The sequence below is a fragment of the Alligator mississippiensis genome, chromosome 9, assembly GCF_030867095.1.
Source record: "Alligator mississippiensis isolate rAllMis1 chromosome 9, rAllMis1, whole genome shotgun sequence".
NCBI lineage: Eukaryota > Metazoa > Chordata > Crocodylia > Alligatoridae > Alligator > Alligator mississippiensis.
In genome coordinates, this window is record NC_081832.1 from 63,723,092 (window position 1) to 63,740,850 (window position 17,759).

The 17,759-nt window shown below is 43.3% G+C and overlaps 1 protein-coding gene across 3 annotated transcripts in view; it reads left to right on the forward strand.

The window, feature by feature from the left end:
- JAKMIP2 (janus kinase and microtubule interacting protein 2) overlaps nt 1-11,826 on the forward strand; it is a 134,866-nt gene extending 123,040 nt beyond the window's left edge. For 2 of the 3 annotated variants that reach the window (XM_006265020.3, XM_019478606.2), the window contains one exon: nt 6,594-11,826. Coding sequence is in view for 1 of the 3 variants with exons in the window: in XM_019478606.2 (XP_019334151.1) it covers nt 6,594-6,614 (21 nt within the window). In the remaining 2 variants the exon portion in view is untranslated. Of the gene's footprint in view, nt 1-575 lie in introns of all 3 variants that reach the window. The other variant, XM_019478604.2, reaches the window with a different exon arrangement.
- Nucleotides 11,827-17,759: the final 5,933 nt, after the last annotated feature.

Genomic DNA, 17,759 nt, shown 5'->3' on the forward strand with positions numbered 1-17,759 from the left:
CAACCTTTGTCTCTTTCAAGTAGTTTCCAGTCCCATTACAGAGTTGCCACCACTTAAAATATGACGTTCTGCTACAACAAGCAGTATTTAAGGAGCATAATTCAGTACTGTGATATCATCATAATTGACCAGAAGTTCCTGAGCACGACTTCTGAAACAGTGACTTAGTGCAGGAGTAGAAAGATGTGCTGAGGTAGCCCATAACAACTGCGTATTTGGATTTTACAATTTTTGTGTGTGTTCTGTGCAGAAATTAATAGGAAGTTGGAAATTTCAAAAGAACTTTCGTTTTAAGGGTCTGGATCTGATTTTAAAAAATGGCTTTCCTTTGTGAGCCAGCAAATAATATCAGGAAGAAATAATGTTGTCTGAATGGCTGAGTGTTTGACTGTGTCCAAAATAACAAAAATCAAGTTTCGGGGCTGTTAGACATCAGGACTCTTGGACATATATGAACCAAGAATTCACGGAGTAGTCAAGATAACAGACATTTTTGCAAATACCATTTTCAATTCATCCAGGTTTTCCTTCTGAGCAGCGTAATCTATATGCACTTACCCTATTTCCAAATCCAGATGCACTTACCCTATTTCTACTTGCAAGAATCTGTGTCAAATGGAGAGATGGAAACAAAGCAGGTATATGCACAGAATCAGGAGTTACCCCCCGTGCCTATCAAACCTTTTATTTTTTTCTGGTGCAATTTGCTTCCACAAAACTTGCATATGCATTTCTGGGCAAAATTCAGTTCCATTATGGAATGTGAATATTCCCACCTCCAGACAGGATGGTGGGAGCAGGAAGGGGTAACATTGGAGACCTTATATCTATCCAAAAGCAGGTTTAGCCCTAACACTAAAATTGTACCTTATGAACTGTCAGGGGCTTATTTTGATTATGTTTAAAAATGCATATCTGAAAGCATATTGCTACCATCTGTTTTCTTGCTTTTTCTAATGTGTTCCGCATTTAGAGTCTGCCTTGACATTGCAGAACCTTGTTGTATAGCGTGCATAGCACATCAACACTACAGCTGATCAGGAAAGGGCTTTTCTTCTTGGCCCTTTTTTGGTGGACATGTTTTCATTATCATCAACATTTGTCTTTATGGTTGTCAATTAAAAAGAAAATTCCAAAATACAAACAAAAATCAGCCATTTATTTTTTTTAGTCAAAGCTCCAAGATGTGAAAAACGCATCCAGAAATTTTTCATTTTAACAGATAAGCCATTTTCATCAAAAAACAATGTTTCAAATGAAAAATGTCAACCCTCCTCTAATCAGCACTTAGCATTGAAAAATTCCAACTCCCGGTGTGAGGAGATTAATGAATATTTCATGAGACTGTCCATATGTTGTTTGTGCACCACAAGGAAGCAAGGAAGGGAGGGGAACATTCGTGGGTATAGAAATACGATAGCAGACTGAACAGAATTAATGTTTCAGAGAATGGTTTTCAGAAGCTGTGGATGTAAGCTCACATTCTTAGGAATACACGTTCCCTAAAACAGAAAAGTGCCTACAGTTTTTAAATGAGCCTCCCACTATCTCTTTGTTGTCTCAGGGTGGAAGTACCAGTAATCTAAAACACCCTCTAAAATTCAATGGCTGCTTGCCAAAAGAAACTCTTCAAAGGGTATTTGTATGCATAGATTACACAGTGACTTTCAAATTAGTCTCCTAATTATTTCCACAACATATTCAAAGTCATTCTGAATTCCTGTTCACAGTTGCATCACCTCCTCCCTCTGCTCAGACGAGGAGGCGAAAACACAGATATATGGGAAGTAAATCTTAGAAGCAAAGATAAATGCTTTGTAATCACTCTGTACAGGAGTCGTGTTTATGCCATAGTGACCTATGTGTACGGCTTGTCTATCATGATAGGCAGTGATTGGCTAGAGAAAGCTAATGAGGGTGTTTAAGATTACCAGTCTAGTAAAGATCAATCAAAAGGTTATCATTTCAGTTCACCTGAGCACACACATAGAAGCCCTGTAACCTATTAGTGGCCCATCCCTGCTACCCAGGCCATTCAGACAATCACAAAATATTTGCTGCAATCAGATGCAATGGCTTGGCATTCCAGCTGCCGTATTTCATGGTATAAGTCAACTTTTGAAGCCCAGTTTTTAACTTAAAATTCAATCTTGACTTATACACCATATTGATACTTTTGACCCCAGCCCCAGCCAAATCCTGGCCCAACCCGACCTTTTTCACCTTCCAAAAGAATCCCTGTCACGGGAGGGCATGGGGCTTGGGCCCAACCCAAGCACAGCTGGAGGGCCTTGCCGTCACTATGAAGATGCTGCTCGGCTGGGCACTGAGCCTGGCCCCGGCCCCCGCGAGCAGCACTGCCTGGGCCATGCCAGCTGAGAGCCAAGCCCAGCCCCATCCCCTGCAAGCAGTGCCAGGTTCAGTGCTCTGCTGGCACAGCCCAGGCAGTGCCACTCACAGGACACAGGGCCAGGCTCAGTTCACAGCCGAGCAGCATCTCTGTAGAGTGCTTGCAGGGGATGGGGCCGTGCCAGCCGAGCATTGAGCCTGGCGCTGCTTGCAGGGGATGGAGCTGGGCTCAGCACTTGGCTGAGCAGCTCAGGCAGCACCGCTCACAAGGGATGGGGACAGGCTTGCTGCTCAGCTGGCGCAGCCCCATTCCCTGCAAGCGGCATTGCCTGGACCATGCCAGCCGAGCCTGGCCCCTGTGAGCAGCGTTGCAGCATGTGTCCAGCCCCCGGGTGTCTGGCCCACAGTGAGGGTGTGCAGGGACTGGTATAAGTCAACTCCATTTTTCTGATCCAAAAAGTTAGGAATGTCATAGATCTGGTGTATAAGTCAACCTAACTTTTTGGGTCAGAAAAATGGAGTTGACTGATACACCATGTCGACCTGTACACTGTGAAATACAGTCTGTAAAACTCAGATCTACCTCAGTGCTGGGATTGGCTGGAATTATGATCCCAGTGAAAATCAGAGCAGTTTCAAGACTGACTTTTAACTCTACCTAAAGCAGTGTAACCCTGGGCGCAACACTACATGCGCCCTCACCTGAATAATGGGATCCTGGGGTACCCGGTAGCCAGTAGCCCTGCCCAGCCCCCCTGGGAAGCTGCTGCAGTGCCCCGAGCGGAGAGCCTCCCCGTACAATCAAGCACCCTTGCAGACAGTTCTCAAACTATTTACAAGATTTAATTATTTGCATCATAACAAATAATAATTAAATAAGCACATGGATATACTGTCTAATAAACCTTCAAGAACTTATTTACACAGTCTCTCTTTTGCACACGGTGTACTGGGGATCCCATGAGCACTGCCCCTGGCGGGGTATCTCAGGGAGCAGGACTGTCTGTGTCCCTGCACGCAGTCTGTGGACACTGCCTGGCACTGGTGTCCATCTCCGTGCTCCTGGGATCTCTGAGCAGCAAGCAGCGGCACCTCTGCAGTTCCTGCAAGACAGCCTTCCCCTGTCTTTGCCCCACTTCCCTGGTTCTGCTGTGAGCAGTGTCTGGGCTGCAGGCTATAGCAACCCTCCTGCCTCACACAGCCTCACAGCTCCTGCAACTGCAGCCCCTCCCTGGGCTTTGCCTGCCCCTGGGGTCCCTCACCCCTCAGGGAAACTAGGGCAGACTCCAGCAGTCCCCACCCCGGCTCTGCTGTGCTCACCCAGCCACACCAGCTGCAGTCAGGTCTCTTCAGGCTTGGGTTCTCCACACCAGCAGTCCCTGCCTGATCCTGCCGCTGCAGCTTCTCCACTGCTGCTCCTGCAGGCCTCTCTCAGACTAAATGAAGTTATTTTGGATGGAGTAGTCAGGATTTCCATTACCTGTTAGGGGACTGTACAAGTCTAGGTAATTACCTGAAGTTGCAATCTAGACAATCTCATTTGATTAGATGTTATTTGGGCTTTTTTTTCATCCCCCTTTTCTTCATGTTTGGTTACAGTTATGGCAGTATCTGTCATTGCCAGCATTTCCCATCAAATGAATTAATCCCCATTTAAAGTGTCAGCCAGCCAGTCAGTCCCAAGGCCACACCAACCATTGGGGCACCTTTGATGTAGCATTCGAAGTGTGGACTTGTTAATTTTTCCTAAATCATATTCCACACCTGTCTTCCTTCATACGAAGGGGAAGGAATAGGGAGAGAGATTTAGCTGAACTGGAAAGAAGCAAAGTGGATTTTCCAGTTTGGATTTTCCAATCATAGGGAAAAGGAAAAATTATGGAGTGAGGGGAATGTAAACTCAGGGCTTTCCAAAAGGGTTTCCCCTAGCTTGTTTTCTTAAAAATCTCAGACTCTGAAAGTCACTAATGAGGTGCTCCTCTGACAGCCATCTCAAGTCCTTTCAGCTGGTTTGGCTGTTTAGGATTGAAGAGATGGCAACCTTCCTAAAATTAAATAAGAAGAAACAAATCCTAATGCTGGCTGTTATGCTGGGTCCTTCTCTAACCAAGCTTTGACTTTTAAAAAGGCTTGGTAGCATCTCCCACTACAGCCAGAATTTCAGAAAGCTTGTTTCCCCCTGAAATCTAAGAGAAGTGGTCAGATTTTCACAAAAAAAAATTGCTCAAAACAGTGAAGATCCCAGTGTCCTTGGTGATGGGTCATGAGGAAACAGGGGAGAATTCTCCACCAACAGGAGTTGCCAGGTGCTGTAGAGTGCATGTTCCTGCCTTAGTTTCCCCACCTGTAAAATGGAACAATACCTTCCTCTCAGGAGATGAGTTGATTAACAAGCTTACAGCCAGAAGGAACACAAATCTACAGCAGCAAAGTGTTACACCCAAGGGAGATTCCCCCTTTCTACTGTTTACAGTGCTACCTTCTTGCACAAGAAAGGCAGCTGTACATAGTATTTGGGGATGCAAAAATATCACATTGATGAACACACTGCTTTAGCTCTTTCCCTGTGTACCTTAGATCCATCATTTTTCTAGCCAAAACTTCCCAGCTTTGGGTCAGTCCTGGCCAGCTGTAGGCCTCCTGATTGGAAAGAAAACTCCCTTTAGCTGGGTTTTCCACTCCTAATTGCCTGATATCAGGGGAGCTGCTGTAAATGTTAGACTGCAACACAAGCCCAGTGCCTATAGAAAGCTCAGACAATGACAATTGCTCTACAGGTGCAAAGCATCAATAATCAGCAAGGAGAGCAACCCCTTGAAATCAAATAAAGCTAGAGACATTGGTAGGTACTAGTGTTTAACTGCTGTTACTAGTACTGGCCTACACTCCACCTGCTTCCTCTAGGATGGGCTCTCTCATTACAAGCAGGAGAGAGCACATAAGCATATTGGGAAAAGCTATAAAAAAGGCTTAGCGAGATATTAGCAGATATTTGTCCTGCCATGGGATAGGAACATTGTTATCATTGAGATTAACTTATTCTTTAACACCTGACTTTTCTACGTGCTGTCAGCTCTACATATATATCCAAGTTGCCTTGAAACTTGTAGTGCTTTCTCAGGACTCACTGGGACTAGTGGTGCATATTTTGAGGTAGCTTGAGCAAAGGCCTTCCACAGCACAGAGCTCTGGGAGTCAGGAGACATAACAATGTTATGGTTCTTGTAGTTTTGGGGTGCCCATGCACTGAGAGGATCTGTACCTTTTTTGCAGATTGCCTTAGCTTTCTTGGACAGGAGGGGATGTATGGAATCAGTTTGCTTATATCCTGTACAACCTCCTTGAAATGTACCTGGAAACTTGTTTTATGATCAAAAAATCTGTGCTCCTCCAGACCTTTCTACAGTTTCATCATCTGACTCTTTAAGCAGCTGAAGGGAAATAGAGCTGTACGCTCAGATGAAGGCTTATGGCCTCCTACTCGGGATCAGTGCAGCACTCAGAGTTGTGGCTCTCGGAAGAAGAGAAAACAGGATATTGGACAGGGGAAAAATGTGCTGGAATGAAATAATGGGAGGAAACCCTGTTGAATCCAGTCTATATACATCTCTCTATATTCTGTTCCTATAGGATTCCTGCAGTGCAGAAGGGTTGGGGGGGTGTATGTCATAGGTATTTACTTTGCATGGATCTTTCACCCTGTGAATTACACTCTGCTTATAACTTAAATGAACCTGAAAACTGAAAGCAATATTCAAAAGACAAATGCCAAGATTTTCCTGGTTTCCAACCAAAACTCTAATGCTTTCTCAAAAGTAGTAAACAGGAAGAGTTCATTTGAAACTACACCCAAAAGTTGGTCTCAGTTCATTCAATCCACAGTCCAAGTTCACTTCAGGGTTTCACAAACAGATCTTGAGGCAGTCCTGAGAGCTTCAGCTACTTTCCTGTTTTTCCCATTGTGGAAATTGCGGCACTCATAGCTGATATTTCCCTACTGAGGCTTTATATGTGCCCTGTTCCTAGTGAGGAAATCAAGTGCAGAGTTTCCTAGTGTAGAATTTGGGTTTTAAAATCCTGGCCTTGGGTGGCAGAGGAAGGCAAAGTACAAAAAGGGAGATGAAGTGCTCGTGTTTAGATTCTCGCCTAGTCCCTTGCCAACAACAGAATATCTACAAACGTCTTTGAGATAAATGGACCCCTCCAATGACCTGATATGGGTGTTTCTCTTTTCTATTTTTTAGAGTGCCAGACTCCATACATAAGTCCTTAGAAAGGCAAATGCTTCCAATCCCACGAAGAAGAGAACATTGTTTACACCTATTTAAAAAATAAACCACCTGTAGCCAAGACTACAACCACCTTGTATTTTAAAGCCATCATTCAAGATTTGTTACTTGACAGTTCCTGTCTAAAGCTACAATATATGCTGCATTTATTGAAGTTCTATATGTCAAACTAAAAAACAAAAAAAGAAGGGGAAGGAAAAAAAAACCCTATGAACGTATAGCATTTAAAAAACTGAAGCAGAATCAGCAAGGAATCACTTTCAGCAGATCGAGTAAAATTGTGTCTTGGGCATGGAACCAAAGTTACAACAGGACAAGCTATCCCTGCCATGCAGGGGGGTCATTTTAAGTGTAACAACGACATCCCATGAAAGGATCGCTAATAAAGGGACAGAGCAGGAGAAACGCATTCAAAACTTTGAGGGGATACTGACAGTAAAACATTCAGTTTGAAACATCTGGCTTTCTAACTACAGGGAATCTCTCTCTCTCTCTCTCTTTTTGGTTTAACTCAGGAACAATGACAGCTGCAATGTGAACAAAAGGAAAAAAATATGCACTCTGTTTTGTTTCATGAAGGGGCAGAACCTGGGCATCAGATAGGTGGTGGGGACATAACCATACCACCGCCAAGAGTGGCAAGGGAAGGGAAGGATGTAGGTGATGACTGACATCATGAAGATTTCTAACCACGCTAATGAAGATTTCTGACCATGCTGTAGCCTTACCTTTCTTTACGATCCCTCTACAAAGAACAGCGCGTTAACTGGTAGCTACTTTTTGAATGTTTTATGGCTGGCACAAGAAGAAAATGACCAGGCTTGGTTTTTATTAATGTTTCTAATACTGCATGTAGAAACATAGAAATGAGGCTCAAAAACGGCTCCTGAGAAAGTGTGTCAGAGGGGGAAACGTGTGTTACCCCCTCCTGCAAAAAGCTGACTTCCCAGTTTGTCTAAATTTGTATGCTGATTAACATTTGGAACTGTTACAGATATCTCGGTTTGGTTTGTCAAAATAACATTTTGTTAGCTGGCTTCCTGACCAACAGTACATAAACCAAAAACAGGTGAAAGATGGGCAAATGCATGCCATGTGTAAGACTTTGAGGCTGGTTCTATTTTCATGATTAAGAAAGGGTGAAAGAAACGGTTTGCCTTTCCACGTATGACCTACTTCCCTAGTTGCAAAGCATGGGATCCCATCTTCCCACCCTAACTCGGGTCACACATATCATCCTAGTAAATCAATGCAACCAAACCTTGAGAAGTACCAAACACCTGCAATGCACATCAAGGATTAAATCTACATCTTGGGAGGGGGCAGAGGCCACACATCTAACAGATCAGGAGGGAAGCAGGAGAGGTGACTTCTGCCTGTCTCTTGCTAACTTGCTGTTTGACACATACAAGCCACATCACCTCAGCTAGCCTGTTTTACTTCCCACCTTGATAGTTTTTTAGGGGAACAAATAGGATTTTGCCCAACACAATAGGATTTTGATTTTGGCTGGGACCTCCATGTGCTGTGATAATACCAAAAAATAATAAGGGCCAGCAAACAGGCTGTGTTATTTCCATCCTCAACATTGGGTTTATGTTGGGTTTAAACACAGCATTTCATCAGATCTCAAAGCACTTTATAAAGGAGGTCCACATCATTTTACAGATGAGAAAACTGAGGCACAGAGGTGAAATGACTTGCTGAAGTTTACCCCAGCAGGTCACTCGTAAACTCTGGTTCTCCTGAGCCCCAAACATTAGTCCATGTTGCTCAGGTCTTGCACCTGACCCTTCGCAAGGAGCCTACGTCATACCAAGTTTGAGATGCCCAGACCCTCCCACATTTGCATATGGGACTTCTCACATACGTAAGGATGATTCATCCACGTGGATTGCAATACCAGATCTCCTTCTACAGGAAGCCCAGTCATCATCATTTACTGCATGCCACATGCTGGTGCTGGGCCTCGCATCCAGTTTGGAAGCTTGTTGTGCATGATTGCTTTTTTTTCCTCCTCAAAATAATTTAAAAAATAAAAGAACCTCAACTTCATAAGCAACCAGTTTAGCAAAAAGGGTGCACTGAATTCTGCATTTGGATTTGCATTCATTGTTTCTTCTTAAACCGGACCAGTAGACAGACATGCTGAATTAATGCAATTTCACTACAACCTCTCTGTTCAGAGGAGACTCCCTCTCTGCCTCCCCCTCTCCTCCCCCGGTGTAGAAGAGTCTATGCATCAGGTTAGCTTAAACCTACCGTATGTGCTTTCCGTGGGTGCTGGTAGCAATAGAGAGTTGTAACTTCGAATCCAGGACCATGACATTTTCCCACATTCATGTGCTGTTATAGCACTGAGCAGCCTTTGCCCCTATTTATTAGTTGCAAAGATGCTTTGCAAAGCATATTTATCAGTTGCAAAGATGAGTTCCTTCTCTTCTGTTTTGCCTGTGCCATTAAGTTTTTTTTCTATGTGTCTTTTGGTGTCCTGTGAAACCTCAGGCCAAGCATAGAAATCAAATGAGCTGAGGGTTAAAAGTGGCATATTACTGGCTTTTACTTGCCATCTTCATGCAAGTGAGTAGTCACAGCAAAGTCACAGGCAAGACATAAGCAAGAGTGGTACCCTGCGTTCTGTGATGTTGAATGACCTCATTAGAACCTGTGACCTCACTTCTGCTACAAGACAGCTTTGGTCTCACCCCGGATCACTTGGTTTCAGTCAATAAAAGCAAGAATTTGTAAGGCATATAAAAATGCCAGGTACCAGAATTAACTTTTGAATCCATTTGGGACAGCTTTTCTCTTTAGACCCTCTGAAATGCATTATACATCCTGATGAATCTTTGGCTCCCTCCTGCACCCTATAATGCATCTGCTTTCAGTGCCTTGTCTCTGATTTGTATGTCTCATTCCTGACTTCTCCACTGGCAGAGTTGATGGGTACCTCATTCTTCAGTAATTTTTTTTCCTTCTGTGTAGTAATTAACTGCTTGGCCCTTGGGAGAGGGGCTGGAAAAAATTGAAGTTCACTAAACAGAACATTTAAACATTTTCAATGGCACTTACACACCCAAATCAAATACATGGATATTTAAGAGTAAAAGCTGAGCTGGGCTTCCTTACTGCAGAATTTTACAATAATAGAAATACTGCAGTACCACCCATGGATGATGGAGCATTTGGACCATTACTGCAGCATGCTTTTTGTACTTTCTTTTTATAAGGGCCTGTCACAGGATTGAGCTCGAAACACCTAATTCTCCATATGTAATTGCCATGTGCAAGTTTGACTCATGGTAAATGCAAGTTGTTGAAATTGGAGATTCAAACTTAGAAGCTGGAGTTGGGATGCCTTTGAAAATATGGGACAGTGAATATTCCTATGTGCAGTACAGGTCATCTAAACCCCATCTAGGCAAACTCGTTGGAAGCTCACATGTCCCCCACCTGTGGTATATCACAATCAATGCACATAACATTTATTTCTTTACAGTGTATGCGTTGTCTGATTTTGGTCTGACATCAGATCTTGCCATTAATTTGTTACCTGTGTGTGGGTGTGGCTTTGGTTTAATGCATTATTTCTGCCTGCAATGCTCTTCACTAAATGGATTATATTCTGTCCTCTCTTAAATATGTGCCACCCAACTAGCCGCAGTGGGACCAAGGAAGTTATTAACCTGAGGTCAGCATGTGGCCCACTGTGTTTTAAAGGCAATGTTACAAACAGTTTTCACAGACCAGACCTGCTGTCATTGATTTCAGTGGCTAAACCTCCTTGGATTCAGTGGAGGTAAGCTGAGGCCTAATGATGGCAACAGACAGTGTTGGGATCAGTCTAGGAAAAAATTACCATTGCTTGAAGCCCCCTGTAACAGCTGATGTATTCCAACACTGTCATGGTAATTACATGGTATATGTGTGTGCATGCTCATCCTCTCTCTCGCTCTCTCTCGCTGTCTCAAACACACACACACACACACACACACACCCCCATCCTTTTGATAGGCCTCTGGATGAGATAAACAATCCATCATCATCTCTTTGTGGATTGTAAACGTCCTGTGAGAGACCCCCTTGGAATGGACTGCTAGATTTCCTCCAGCAGCCTGAAAAACAACAGCTGTTTCACACCTCTGTAACAAACTGTGCCTAATACCCACCCACTGACATCAACTATACAAACTTTCTACAGTCAGCCAGATCAAAATGAGTTCAACTTTTTAATACACACACACACACACCCCCTATATATATGTATGTTGTGCATATATATATATATATATATATATATATATATATATATATATCTCTACCCCTGATGTATATAGTAGTTTGTTGTTATAGCTTATAAAAGTGTACTTCCAATCCTAGGAATGATGACTTGGGCCAAGGGTTGTTCAAATGACACAACTGATAAACCCCTCGCGGTTTAGTTTTTCATTCCATTGCCTATGTGATGCTTTTTCTTTCTTTGATCACTGTCCTGCAGCGTTTTTCCTGCTTTATCTGTGTTGTTCCTGAAGTCCACTGAAGCAGAGTATTGAGAATCCTCCCTCAAATTAGCCTTGTAGAACAGCCAAAAAAAAAATAGTCATGACTATTTGCTAGCCTTTTGGCATGGCAAACACAGGGTTTCCAAAGGGCAATAAGCTATTGTGCACAGGTCAGCAGTATTAATGTCAGCAGGGGTCACAGTTCTGAGATCTCATTTTGAAATGCCTAGAGATGTATGTGTTAAACCTTCCACCATAATCATAGTGGGAAGATCCTCTGAACCACCAAAGTTTTCAGTTCAATTGATTCTCTTGTGAACTGAACTGGCCAGGCCTTCATTCTCACTGAGGCTGGGTTCAATAAAGAGCCTCCTAGCCTTTGGCGACCCAGTAGGGTTTCCTTTTCTCCTTTGCATCAGCACCTGTACATATTTTGCTCCCATTTTTGTGTCTCTTCCCTAAAAGAACTGTAAATGAATTGGCAGAATGACCCTTTGATAAACACTGAACATGTATATGTATTATATGTATTAACGTGTAGATGAGAATCCTTACTGTATGTAAAGTTTTATGAATGGTTATTTTTTAATTTATGTATTTAATATAGGATTCAATGACCTCTGGTGTTTTAGTTTGTATAAAGAAAATAAAACAGGAGCATTTTTAAAAACCTCACTTTACATTCACTGACACGTTCAGAATCTGTTTGGTTGGCACATGGTGGCGATGAGATGGCAAAACACCCTGCTTCTCTCCCTGCTCACTCCCACATGCTAAGAAGAAGGCCTGGCTATTGTAGTAGGGCAGTCAGGTATTGTGATCTGGTAACATAACACAGGCTCAGTCCTAACCTTATGAAGGGCTTCACTAGCAGCATAATTTATAATTTCGGCACCCTGGGCAATGGGGTGAGGCAGGGAGATGGGGGAAGGAGTGATGAGCACTTCTTCCCATATATGAGCTGCTGCTTCCTCAACACAAGCTCCACAAACACAAGCTACAGCAGTGGTGGCATCAGCTCCCTGGGGCTGCCATTCAGGTGCCCCCTCTAAGTTGGTGCCTAGGGCTGATACCCTGCTTTCCGCCCACCCCCCCCCCCCCCCCAAGTTACACTGCTGGGCTTTGCCAGGTTTTGTGCTTCAGGAGAGACACTGGGGCTAACTGTTTCGAAAGACAGGGGAGGGAAATTCTTTTCTCCCCAACGTATGTGTAGACCAAACCTGCTAATATTTTCTCTGCAAGTGGAAATTGTCTCTCCTCCCAGGCTTGTACTGACAAGACAGACAGGAGCGGGCCAGCAGTCTGTCTGTCTTTGGAGAACCAAAATCCAGTTCTCCAAGGCAGTTTCCCCTGGGCCTTTCCACATGGTCACAGCTACCCAGAGCTCCTGCCAGGAATGCGTGCCTGCATACCTCCTGTTACCAGTCTGTGCTGGTGTGTGCCATGGAAACATCACACAAGCACGAAGATAAGCAGCTGTTGGAAAATTGGTGCCATAATCCTTTTTCTTTTTAATACTGAACACACAGCCTGTGGCAATACCTAGTCCTATAGCATAAATAACTCAATTGCATGGTAGTCATGGGGGTGCTGTGACCAACTGCATTGCTGGGAGGAACATCCAGTAATCCCACTCATACAATCCTTCTTCTCCCTCATGTTGCAGGGTTGTTGGTTGTAGACATGTTGATCTAAGGACATCGGCAGGCAAAGCTCTTTGGGTAGACATGATATCTTTTATTAGACCAACTGAGTAGTTGGCAAAAAGTTCTTGGCAAGCTTTCGGGAGCAATCACCCTTCTTCCTATGCCAACAGAGACTCCCTATGCCTGAAGAAGGGTGACTGCGCCCAAAAGCTTGCCAAGAACTTTTTTCCAACTGCTCAGTTAGTCTAATAAAAGATATCACATCTACTCAAAGAGCCTTGCCTGCTTCTCCCTCAGACATTTCCCTTGGCAGGTTTATCCTTGGCAGGATTTCATTATCTATAGCTATGCCCTAACTACCTTCTTTCCTTGAGTGAATCGGCCACAGGCTTCCCAAGGCTCCAATGGCTTTCTAATAGGCCCATGAAATTTTTATGGAGGTTTTAAAACAAAACTTTCCTTTTGAAGAGTAAATTCCATTGTGGTCAAGGTTACTGTCTCAGCTGTGTTTCTGCAGCACCCTCGACACTAGCATTACTGCTGCATAGTAATGAGCTCCGTGATTGTACTCTGAAGTGACTGCAAAAAAAAGAGCTTAAACATCTTGGAGCAGTACTCTCTCATTACGGCTGCAGGCAGTGACATCTATAATCCCCGCACAAGCAAATAAATCCTGGGCAGTTTTATATGCCCAGGGAGTGTGATTTGAGTTGCCACGGATTATGACAACTTTTTATAGCAACACAAATTATCTGATAAATACTGTAGGCTTGTTGTGGTATCTCAAAACATCTAGCATTGTATGTGGTGATAAACAAATGGAACAAGGGCGCTACTTTTTAAATGATTAATAAAACCATAAAAGATAAATGTGTTTATACTTAATATGGTATACTCTCATTCTCTCTGGCTCTGCATTTCTAATCTACCCGATCCCCAAGAGAGCAAAATCAGCAATTAGCTGCTAGCTCCCTTAAAGGCTTAGCAGGTTTCTGGTTTAAAAGGAGATCATTAAGTTAAGATGTACTTTTACGTGGTATTTGACCACTGAAATCTGGAGTTTTGTTGTGACGCATCATCATAAAACTGGACCTATTTGAAAAATTGGGTAATGGTTTGGTTCAGGGTTTCAATTATCTCAGCATTCAGGGGTCTTGGTTTTGGGTATTTCTTCTAAACACCTTTATAGCAAGGCACCATCCCCGTATATGTACACTCATCTTTTCTGTTGTGGTGTTCCTAATCAGTGTTGGCTTTCTCATACACCCAGGCTCTGCCAGGCAGAGATTCAGCACCCAAATAATAGTATAGAGCCCTTCTTCTTGTCTCAGAGTTATATCCTATTTATATGCAATCCCAAACATGACTACAGGAAACATCAAGCTAGCATTAAAATAGGCCATGAATATGGCTACTTCAGTGCTTTGATGAAGTTCCTAAGTCTCATCACAGGATGGCAGCATTCTTCTTCCAGCTTTTTCCTCCCCCTCCCCAGATATGGGTTGGGTCACTGGCAGCCTAAAGAAGTCTGTGCAGCTTTTCTTTGTGAGTTTCAAAACCCAATTTCACCCCTCAATTTCCTCTGTTCCTCCTTTAAGTGTACATGCAAAAGAGATGTTAATCACAGAACAAGTCTTGGCTTATTCTGCTGCTATATTTGGTCACAACTTGGGGGAAAAAAAGTCTACTCAATAGCCTCATTTTTGCAAGGATCTACTATGTCTCATGTCAGGGACTGGGCTGGCTCAGCAAGGGCAGATGCAGTAAATTAACATCCAGATCTAACAGACTCAGCATTCAGAGCGAGCCTTGGAACTAATTAATTACACACACAACAATTCAGTCTCGCTCTTGTGCCAGACGAAAAAAAAAGGGGGAAAGGTCAACCTGAATCACTCCCTAATTTTTAGAATGTGAAGACATGATTTTTTTTGCCTTGGTTTGTAGACATGAAAGAATAATTTGGAGTCTTTAGCTTTTTTCTCCCTGTGGGATGTTCTTTGTGGTAGTGTCCTCCCTATGATTTTTCTCAGACTCATCAGCTTGAGCCATTAATGCACTTTGGGCCAGGTTATAATCTCAGTTACACTTAGGGGGTAAACACAGAATGATACCTTTGGCCACATCCAGACAAGTGCAGACTTTTGGTTCCCCAGGGAATGCCTGTGGCACACGGCAAGTTACCCCAGGGGCAGTAGGGGACCCCAGCAGCCTTACCTGGGGTCCTGGAGGCCTCCTGGGGCTGCAGCAGCAGCGATCCTGCTACGTGGAGCTGAGGTGGCTGCAGCAATGTACCTCCAGGTGGCCCGGCTCCAGTCTTCAGCAGCTTACTGCCCATGCATGCACTGCTCCAAGTTTTTTTTCCACCCTTTTTTTACCCCTGGATATTCAAGGGTCAAAAAAATCTGCAGAAAAAAAATGGACCAGCTCATACACGGGCAGCACACCCTTGCAGGACAAAGAACACCTGACTGTGCAGGATGTGGTGCTGCAGACGTGTTTGTGGCGCCACATACCGCACGGCTGTGCTCGTCTGGATGTGCCCTTTAATTCTAAATACTCTGGATCTACACTAATGCAAATGAGACCACTGTCTGGCTTACTGACCTTCCAATTGTGTGAAGCTGAGTAAATAACCCAATGAGTCAACTGATCTATTAGTTCAGCCTCTTTGTGTTTGTGGACTCTATACACAGATCACACCTTCCTTAGGTATCTTTGTTGTTTAAAATTATAAGCCAAATAGCTTCTGCAACTAATTGTTGGTGGTCTGGAGCTTGTTTCTAGTCAGTGCATGTGAATATTCAACAATCCGAATCCTAGCTCTTTTGAATGAACCCTTGTGTCTTGTTTCCTATTGGATAAGCCTGACTTGGAAACACATTCCCAGATTAAGACTTTGAAATACCTCTTTTGTGACTCTTACAGTATTCTCCAGTATCCGAACTCGTATGGTTGCATGCTAGAACACTGGTGGGTGATAAACTCAGACATGCGAAAGTGCAGATGAAACAAGTTTACATACTATTAAATAACCATTGTTGAAAAAATGTTTAGCAGTAGCTTATCTGGTTCTGGAAACATATTAATGAAACCAGTGATAACAGTCATAGAAAAGAGGATAATTTTCTCCCACTGTTGCTAGGGATTCATAAGTCTGAGATATAGATAGTATTTTCCACTATCGTTCCCAAACAGTGCACAAGTACATTTCATTTGAATAATGTTCCAAAAGGGCCGCAGACTTATGATTTAGATACTTTAATACCTTCTCCTCCCTCTCTGCAGAGAAAAGCCTATAAAAGTGATATATGGCATAGCTGAAAATGGGTCTTAGAGCTGGTAGTACTAATCAGATGAATCTGTTTGCATGTTACTTCTGTGTATGAAGGGGAATAAAGAATGGACATCTGTTACTGCTGTGGACTGTACTGTTTATGATAAAGTCATGCCATTGGGTAAACACAGTCTCTGAAAGAACTGAACCGGGTTTGTTGGGAGCAAATGGAATGAAACAGAGTTTCAGACTTGGATTCTTTGTAGGATACTGTACAACGTACAGACGGACCCAGGAACTAACCTTTTTATTTAAAATGCATATTACACTGTCTTATACCATCAGCTGACATACTGCTGCAAAACCACCTTATTTGGCAATCCAGAGGCCATAATAAGAGAGATTTCTGTAGCCCAAAGACTCCTGGCATCTTCCCGATGGCCCTTCTGAAACACTCACATGCTTATAGAGTTGAATAGGGATGACTAAAGGCAGGATTTGGGGGAGCACTTAACTGCCACTGAAAGTCAAAGAGCTGGACACTGAACTCTCATAGGTGGTTTTAAAAAATCTTACTTTACATCTATGTACATTCACATCCAATGTTTCCAAAGCAATCAAGGAGAACAGAAAAAGTTGTCTTGGCCTTTTCTGGGAGGCTAAGAATTCAGTCTAGTAGGATGAAGTCATGTTTTCCTCCCACAGAACAGATTTGCCGTGACTTAGGCTGCCAATTTAACCTGGGCTATTCAGCAGCAAGAAACCTTTTCCAAAGGGAACTCTGCTTCTCACATTAACAAACAAGAGATAAAATGGTCTTGCTCAAATTACAATAAGCTGTAAAAGAAAGCTTAGCCTACTTTAGAACTGCTACATTGAGTTTCATCCCTGCTAACAGCAGTAATTTCCCCGGTTGCTTGCCAAGGAGCCGTTCTACCGTAGCTTTCACCTAGAACAGTACTTCTCAACTTTGCTAGAATCAAAGCACCCTTCAGAAAATGCCAGCTCATAGTTTTCACTTGTTTTTTGACTACAGAAAAATAACTGACCAATTCTTCTGATGTAAAAAAGGACCTCAGAAAGACGACAGCAGGTCAGAATGTTTCTTAATACTATCTTATTTGAAATGTCTGGGTTTATTTTAGGAAACATGTTTGCACACCTACCAGCGCTAACATTGTGTGGCACTCTACAGCACCCTTGAAAGGATCTTGGGGTACCCTATGGTATCACAGCCCCTGGATGAGAATCACTGGACTGGAACCTTAGCCACAAACTGTGTCCCATTGCTCTGGCTTCCAAATGGGATTACAGGTACGCAGGAGGACTCCTCATCAAACAAAGCAAAGCCTCTGTCACACAGTAAAGTCAATACTTTGTAAAGTCAGCTTGAAATGGAGTTTGCTAAGAATAATTGTCATGTGTGCTAGTTTCACGAACACTGGGTACATCTGCATGTGCAATTAGTGAGCCTCAATAAATTCTGGTGCAATTCTCGCCAGAGTCAGCTGCTCCCAAGCACAGTGTCTTCACATGCACCCGGGACCACAGCAGTTTGAGCTGAGGCAAAGCAGCTCCAGGCTGGCAGCAGGCTAGGGGGTCAGCCCCAGGCTCTGGGTCCTGGCATCAGGCAGTGGATGATCTGGATGGGGCATGAAAGTGCCCAAAGAGTAGAGCCATGTGGCTAGGTGGCAGG